At 47.8% G+C, this 8,595-nt stretch overlaps 1 protein-coding gene across 1 annotated transcript; it reads right to left on the bottom strand.

Annotated features, from left to right (window-relative positions):
• Positions 1–5,605: 5,605 nt before the first annotated feature.
• NFILZ (NFIL3 like basic leucine zipper) lies at positions 5,606–6,511 on the bottom strand. Its single transcript, XM_065421966.1, has one exon. It carries the CDS (start codon positions 6,509–6,511, stop codon positions 5,606–5,608), a length of 906 nt encoding a protein of 301 aa, XP_065278038.1.
• Positions 6,512–8,595: the final 2,084 nt, after the last annotated feature.

Consider the following 8,595-nt stretch of genomic DNA (forward strand, 5'->3'; position numbering starts at 1 on the left):
TGGATCTGGAACTAGAACCATAATTCGTAGCTTGAGCTCGTGTCTGACTTTAAGTTTGGAGACGGACATTAGGCAGCTCCTTAACTGAGGTGCTCAGAGCATGGAACAGATAGAGCTTGAAGGAACTCATAGCAGAGCCACAATGATTTAAGGGTGTTCGGGAAGGATGAAAGTTGAACATAACGAAGCGCGTGTGACTCATCTAAGGAATGGCCAAGGAAAGACCCTGATAACTATGTACAGTATTTGAAACATGTACCTACTACAGAGGGAGAGGAATTCTTTGAGCTCGGCCATAGGGTCTAGCCAGGTACAACAAGATGAAATTAAGCCGAGGAAAATTTAGGGTGGAAAATCAGGAAACATTTCTTTATGGCAACATCTGTTAGACCAGGGGTGGCCAACCTGAGCCTGAGAAGGAGCCAGAATTTACCAATGTACATTGCCAAAGAGCCACAGTAATACGTTAGCAGCCCCCCATCCGCTCCCCAGCGCCTTCTGCCTGCTGGCAGACCCCACCAATCAGCGCCTACTCCCCCCACCCACTGCAATCAGCTGTTTCAGGTGCGCAGGAGGCTATGAGGGGGAGAGAGGAGGAGCGAGGGCATGGCAGGCTCAGGGCAGGGGCCTTGGGGGAAGGGTTGGAGTGGGGGCGGGGCTTGGGGCAGAGCAGTGAGCACCCCCTGCACATGGGAAAGTTGGCATCTCTAGCTCCAGCCCCGGAGTCAGTGCCTAGACAAGGAGCCGCATATTAACCTCTGAAGAGCCACATGCGGCTCCGGAGCCACAGGTTGGCCACCCCTGTGTTAGATGGCAGAATAGTCTCCCAAGGGAAGAGAGGGGAACCCCAGCCCCTGGAACATTTAAAGTCTGTACACTACACTCAAGAAGACATTGGAGTGGACAATTCTTCGGTAGTAGGGATGGACTTGAAAACCTAACGAGTCTTTTCCACCGCTAGCTTCTTTACAGATCATTGTGCAATGGCACCAAGCATCTCCAGGTGCAACTGCCATGTCTGTTGATAGTACCATGTCATTCCCCTGCCACTACCTGGAGATCAAACTCTGAATTAAGGCCCGTCTCCACCAAGAAGATTCCTCCAGGAGTGCTATGATTGGCCCCTGGATCTAGTGTCCTATAGTTACCTCTCCATCTCAACGCAGTTCTTCCTCTGCAGTGTTTGTGAACCTGTGCTCCTGGGAGCATCTGCTTTGGGGTTCAGTGAACACAGCACAAAGCTACGTACTGTAGGAACAGATGGATGGTACCATCCACTTGATACCCTGCTTCCAACAGTGACCAGAACCAAGTGCTTTGCAGAAACCCAGCCACACCCATAAGCACCTAATTGTGCTATACCATTGTGGGGAGCATTCTCCCAGAGATGGTGATGATCTGGGTATGCCCTTGAAACATGACGATAGAGCATATGTTAGAGTTATCTTGGCTGGGTTCGATTCCAAGGGCTCAGTTGCAACTATTAGCCGCTGCCTGATGCTGGGGAACCATGAGGTTTAGAAATCAGGCTTAGTTCATGAACAGAAAAGGGCTACATTCTTCCGATAACTTATTCACAGTGAATAATTTGAGCAGCTCTGTCCCTGAGACAGAAGGGATGCCAGGAGGCCTCTGGCTTTGGACACTGATAGCGCAAATCCAAAACGTCTGTCATGAAACACTTTCCCCAGCTATTGCTCAGAAACAAGTCTTTCCTTTCTCTGCGGTCTGTTAATGTACGTGTAACCCACTGGCCAGCGTATCCCGCTGGCTGCCTGACCCACAGAGAATGTGGGTCTATTCCGGCTCTCCCCTAGCGAGCCTGGCTCCTTAGTTTAAGCTGTAGAAACTCAGGGTTTCAGCTCTGGAGATTCTCAATTCAGTCCCTGCTGTTGGCCAACAGAGCAGCTGCTGCATAAACTCTCTGGCAGGAGCAGGAGCAGGCTGTTCTGCCTGGCCTTTTCCTGTTCAGAGAGCCTGGTCCATCCAAGGAGCTGTTTTGTTCCACGTTCTGACTGGGAACAGACCCAAAGGGCCAAAGCCACTAATACTACGAGTGCCCCAAAATGGGCCAGGTGCAGAATCTTGAGAAAGAGCTCCTTCTCGCCAGGTTCCTAACCAAGCGGTTTGGTTAGAACAGAAAAATCAGTGAGTATCTAACCCTAAGCCAAACGCTAGCCCTCTGGAAGTTCAGCCTTGACTAATCTATACAGTCACCTGTTAACTAAGGTGCCCATTTGGCTGGTGGAAGGAAATATAATCAAGTAGCTCTTACACAGCACTTTGCATTTTCAAAGCCCAGCACGCTGATAAGGGCTGAATCCCTTGAGTGGGCTCAGGAAGTAGGAAAGCACTTCTGTTCCCTCCACCCACCACCGCGCATTTGCACAGGACCCAGAATCCTGGTAGCAACACTTGCTGGGCTACCTTCCTCTGTCTGAAACAGCAGGACGTCAAAGCATGCTACAGAACGTGTAGTGCGTGGCAGCAGGGTCCACATGGCAAATTATGACTACACTGATCATAGCAGGTATAGTACAGGCACTATACATGTAGCTATGCGCTGCAGCGAAAGGTTCTGGCAGCCAGGAGTCAGCAGGGAAACATTCTGGAGCTGCCAGAGACTTTCTCCGCTGCCTCCTACTGCCGGAGCCTTTCCCCACTGCCAGAGACTTTCCCTGCTGCCGGAGCCTTTCACTGCGGCAGGGAAGGGCTCTAGCAATGGGGAGGCAGTGGGACACTGCACTGCTAAAAATAGCAGTGTAGACCTGGGAGTCCCCGCCTGGGTATGTAGTCAGCCGTGAAGGGTACATACCTTAGGGTTCATTTGTGTAGGGCACTTTACTCTACTCTGCTTGCCTAAGCAGTGCCTTGCCGTCAACACTGCTGTTTATACCTGTGCTAGCTGGGCGTGCAGTGTCTGTCCTAAGTGTACACGTACCTTTAGTGTGCAGCAGGCTAGTGCGTTGTACTTTCACACCCTGGCCTGTCGCACACTATGTCTCCATCTAGGCAAGCCCTGGAAAGTCCAGCAAACTGGCGACTGCTCAGCATCTCTACTTTGGGTTTCTGGTTTGTAAATGAAAAGGGACAGGTTAAGCAGAATGAGGCAAGGGGGGAGATGCTTCATGGGGGTGGCGGAGTTCAGTCAGGATCAGGACCCTCCTGGCAGTCATTTCAACGGCGCTTTTTTGTTTTCCATGGGAAATTTTGCATGTTCAGCAGAAATTCTAATATAGAAACATTTCAGCCGAAACCAAAACATTTTGGCCCCAAAATGAAATATTTTGATTTGGAAATGTTGCGGTGGTGCCTTATGCTCCCATTCTCCTCGACCGGCTGGGCTCCCTGGGTGAGCTACATTTCCCATGATGCACCATGGTCTCCCTTCTTGGAGAAGGGCAGCAGTACCTCATGGGAGTCCCTGGTCAGGGTGCATCATGGGAGATGTAGTCTGGCTGGGGAGCCCAGCTCACAGAGAAGAATGGGGGCATGAGGAAACCAAACTATCACTCTCATGAGGAACTGCAGCATCATTTCCAAATTGAAATATTTCAGTTTTTGTGCATATGGTTTTTCAATAGAAAACTGAAATTTTCTACAGGAAGCAGACATTTTTCATTAAAAAAAAATCATGTAGCTGAAAACCCCATTTTCCACCGCAAAAGAAAAATTTCAGCCAGCCCTAGTTGTTACATAACAGTGTCACAGCAGCCATCTTCTGTTGCCACCATTATTGCTGCCACGTGGGGGGCCAAATCCCCGAGGTAGCTTTGATGATCCCAATCCAGATTTTTAATTTTCATTTAAAGCTGGCCAAAAAAAGAGGGGGAGGGGTCTAAAATTGTTATATATTTCTCATTTTATCAAGTATCAGAGGGGTAGCCATGTTAGTCTGTACCCACAAAAACAACGAGGAGTCCAGTGGCACCTTAAAGACTAACACATCTGAAGAAGTGGGTTTTTTACCCACGAAAGCTTCAGTCCAAATAAATCTGTTAGTCTTTAAGGTGCCACCAGACTCCTTGTTGTCTCATTTTATCAACATTTTTGGTGACATTTGTAATGAACATTTTCATATAGCCCCTTCCTGGAGCTGCAGTGGCTGGGTTATTCAGGCTCTCCGTGATCATCTGATAGGTTGTTGGTTTGAGCCTAATTTGCTCTCCTGCTAGAACATCACCTCCAGCATGGTCAGATGTGGTGCAGGCCATATCACTCCCTGGTGTATCACTGGCCATGAAAACTGATGTGCCTTGGCTCAGGGGGGATTTTGGCTTTGCTATCATTTTCAAAATAAGATAGTTTCAAATGAGAAAATTTTTGGTCCACTTAGTCACATGTTGGGATTTTTTTTTTTTAATTATTGCACAATTTAAAAAAAAATCTTTTTTCAAAAATTTCTGATTTACAAAAGCGAGTTCAATTATGAACAAAACAAATATTTTTGATAGAATTCTCAATTACAAATTTAAAAAAAAAAAGAATTTTTGCCTCCTCCCAAAAAATGATGTAAAGAAAAATGAAATGTTTTCTACTAGGCCATGCTGATTAAGAGAAATTGACATATTCAGTCTGAAGAGAACTGATGATTCATGGGAAATACAGTGGGCTAGATTCTGCTCTTGTTTTACCCCTGCGTAAATCCACTGATGTGATTCCACATTTACTTCCAGAGTAACTATGCTCAGAAACTGGGTAACTGCTCTGCAAATGACAGCAGAAGTGTGTTCTACTGTGGCTATACTGGGGAGCTCTGGAATCACTAGCAGGAATCACAGAAGATATTCAAGGTAAGACAAAGTCTGAGCCATTACGAAATGGCTTAAAGGATAATTAAATCTGTTCAATACGAATCTAGGTGTGTATTGCTCTAGAGGCCCTTTCTTCTTCTCACCCAACTGGTTTCTGATCCCACTTCCCATCCTCACACACAGAAACAGTCCCACTGGTTACAGGAATGCAAGGACAATGGGACTACAGATGGAACATGATTGAAGAGCATGAGTCTTAGGTAATCCGCTACCTCTCTCCGACACCCCCATTTGTCCTGAGCCTGCTCCAGGCACGTTGAGGTGGGCGTCGTTGAATCTGTCTCTGTCCATTTGCTGTTTCAAACAGGAAACATGAATAAAAGCTTTAATAGCCCCATCCTGCGGGGAAGAAAGTGACCACGAAGCAAGAGGAGTGAAAATGGCTGCCACTCCGAGCGACTGTAGTTGGGGTGTAGTGCTGCTGGAGTATCATGCACTGCTCACCATGCCTGTAATCTCGGCCTTCTCCATCCTCAGTCCTCCCCTCCCACGCCTACCCCAGACCTTGCCTTTCGGCTCCAGGCATGAGCAAAGCAACAAAGTGAAACCATAAGCCCCCTTTTGTACACAGAGTGAGTCTGTGGGTCTCACTGGAACACGGCGTGTGGAGTTTTGGGAAAGTACTACCATGCCAGACACATACCAGCCCCCGTCAGGCCCTGCTCACACCCATATCTCACATGTTCAACGCAAAACAAATTACTTTTCCTCTTCAGTGCATAAAATAATTATCCCCCACTTGCTCCCTCCTTCCCAGCCCATAGTGGGGGGTGTGTGTCTCCTCTGCAATCTCAACGGGAATCAGAGCCGCTCTCCTCCCAGCTGCTGAGGGCTTTAGTCTTAATTCTGAGTTTGTGAGGCAGGGCAGAATAGCTCCGGCCCCTGGAAGGGTCCTCCGCAGGGCACAGCTGGCTGCCGCGGGGGAGAGGGGATATTTTAGGCACTTGCTGCTCATCATCTTCATCTAATGGGCTTTTGGCGCCTTGGTTCCCTGCCTCAGCCATACTGGGAGAAGTGGCCAAGAAACGGGCATTGTCCAGCGAAGGGGACCGGCAAGTGTATTTCTCCAGAAAGTGGTAATTGAAGTAAGGGGGGCAGAGGGTGGATTTGAAGGCTGATTCGAGCCTCTTTGGCTGGTGAGGGTTCAGATCATACTGGGTGCCCAGTAGGGTCTGCTTTGGGTCACAGCTCTGGAGATTTCTGGGTGGGGTGAGGCTTTTGTAAGCGAACTCAGTGGGCTCCACCATGCGGGGCACAACGCCGTTTGTCCTGAAGCAGCCATCCCGGGTCAAGGGCTCCACCTCAAGGAAAGGGGCGGCTGCTTTGTGCCCTCTGAGGTAAATCCCCAGGAAGTCCTGGATGGAACCGGCCTGGTGGGTGTAGATGTCCGGGCTGATGAGACCGAAGTGCAGCTTCAAGGCCAGCAGCTCGGACCTGAGGAGGGCGTTCTCCTCACTGAGAGCCGACAACTGGCTCTCCATGGCAAAGTCATTGAGTCGTCTCTTTTCCCGGGAGCGTTTGGCCGCCTCGTTGTTCTTGCGTCTCTTCTCCCAGTACATAGTGTCCTTCTTCTCGTCGGGCATGAACTCCCGCTTGCGCCGCGAGGGCCCGCTCGCCTTGCCGCGCAGCAGTTTATTCTTGCCGTGATGAAGCCCCAGCTCGCTGAGGGTGCTTAGCGGTGCCATAAAGCTTTCCATGGCGTCAGACACCACCACTGTATGCAGCTGCTGGGAACCTTGGAAGGTGGAATTCAAGTATCCATTATAAAACTGTTAGCACCTACCTATTATTTGTGTTCGTTTATGCATGCAATTATTCATTATTATTTTTTTGTAGTGCAGTAGGGCCTAGGAACCGCAGCCGTTCATCGAGGCCCCGCTGTGCTTTGTGCTGTACAAACAGAACCAAAAGATGGTCTTTGCTCACAATTACATCTATTCTCCTAGCCCCTTTTGGAGCCAGATTTTCAAATGGGTGCCTGCACAACATGGGGCGCACAATCCCCACTTGTGCCTGCCAAATGGGTGAATGTCTGCATGCTTGAGCAAGGGGCGGGAATGCAGGCCAAATCTACACTAAAATGTCAGGTCAAGCCGACTACATCACTCAAGGGTGTGAAAAATCCACACCCCTCAGGGACATAGTTAAGTTGACCTAACCCCCAGTGTAGACAGCGGTAGGTCAATGGAAGAATTCTTCTGTCAACCTAGCGACTGCCTCTTGGGGAGTTGGATTAACTACAGCGACAGGAGAACCCGTTCCGTTGCTGCAGGGAGTGTCTACGCTGAAACACTACAGCCATGCAGCTGCAACAGGCAACAAGTGGTTGCACACCTTTTGCTGGTGCAACTTTAATAGTGAAAAGACAGCTCTGCTAGTGCTTATCCTCCTCCGATTTCAAAGCGCTTGATGAAGGAGATAAGTAGCATCATGCACATTTTACATATAGGGGAGGCACAGGGAAGAGAAGAGATTTGTCAATAGTCGTGCAGCAGGTTAATGGGAGAGACAGGACTAGAACCTCAGTTCACCTGAATTGCAGTTTGGTGTTATAGAATCATAGAAGATTAGGGTTGGAAGAGACCTCAGGAGGTATCTAGTCCAACCCCCTGCTCAAAGCAGGACCAATCCCCAACTAATCCTATCCCCTGGGGAAATTCTCCTACTTTAGGAGCCAATTTTGAAAATTTGGTTCTGAGACCTTCAGGCATCTACAACTGTATGAACTCATTAATTATTTTACTTACTAATCAATTCTCATTTGTTAAATTATAAAAGGATTCTTAATGTGCTTTATCACACTCAACATCATGGCTTAAATTGACATGACAGCATCTGCATGGCCTGTGTTTTATAACAGTGTTTTATAGCTCTATCTGTAAGTCATAACTAATCATAATAATCCTTTAAGTAGCATGCTTTATTGGACTCTTATTAATCAGAGCTGAATCTTGGAAATTTTTCCAGGCACATGCATGTGACTGGGGAAATGTCTTTTATAACATTTGGAAACTTCTTCCCTGCCCCTTTGTGAAATTGTAAAGTGCTTATGTGAGTCAGGGAACACAGCTCTATAAAGGATTCCTGGTGGAGCTGGGGGGGGAGATGTTTTTTTTTCATTGAAATTTTCAGGGGGAAATTTTGATTTTTCATTGGAAAAATATGTTTTCAGCTGAAAACGGCCCAAAACTTTTGACCAACAGCCCGCAAAAGTCAGTGTTTGGCGGAAAATTGTCAGGTTTTGGGCTTCCTGTTTTCAAATGAGAGATTGAAATTTTGGGAGGAAAGCAGACACTTTCTGCAGAAAATGTTTGTTCAAAACCGCGGTTTTCCTTCTGAAAGGAAAAGTTTCAACCGGAAATTTTCAATCAGCCCTAGCTCCCTGTATGTGGCCATGGAGGGGGTGGCCCGAGTAGGGGCAACATGTAGGTATTACTTATTATTATTCTTTTTAAAGAGTCCTAAAATGTCCTAACTGCTTCTCAAAACACATCAAAGATCCCTGGTCCCAGAAACAATACCTCACTCAGGGTGTTCTCTGGGAGTGGTGTGGAGGGCTTGGCTACCGTTGTTGTTCTGCTCATGGACTACAGGAGTGCAGTGGTGGAGTCCTGCACGGGTTTCGGTGGTAGAACCTGTCATAAACTCTCTGGCAGTACATATAGCATCACAGTGGATAATGTTGGCAACTGAAAAAGTAAAGCAAAAGAACCTGTTTCAACCTGAGTATGTTTGGGGAACCTCTGGATCAAAATTACTTTTGATCGCAAAGCATCAAAGG

Source organism: Emys orbicularis, chromosome 24 (assembly GCF_028017835.1).
Source record: "Emys orbicularis isolate rEmyOrb1 chromosome 24, rEmyOrb1.hap1, whole genome shotgun sequence".
In the NCBI taxonomy this organism is placed as follows: domain Eukaryota; kingdom Metazoa; phylum Chordata; order Testudines; family Emydidae; genus Emys; species Emys orbicularis.

Excerpts from the sequence above, each read along its gene's own strand:
- NFILZ (XM_065421966.1), bottom strand. The coding sequence starts at position 6,511 with ATGGAAAGCTTTATGGCACCGCTAAGCACCCTCAGCGAGCTGGGGCTT.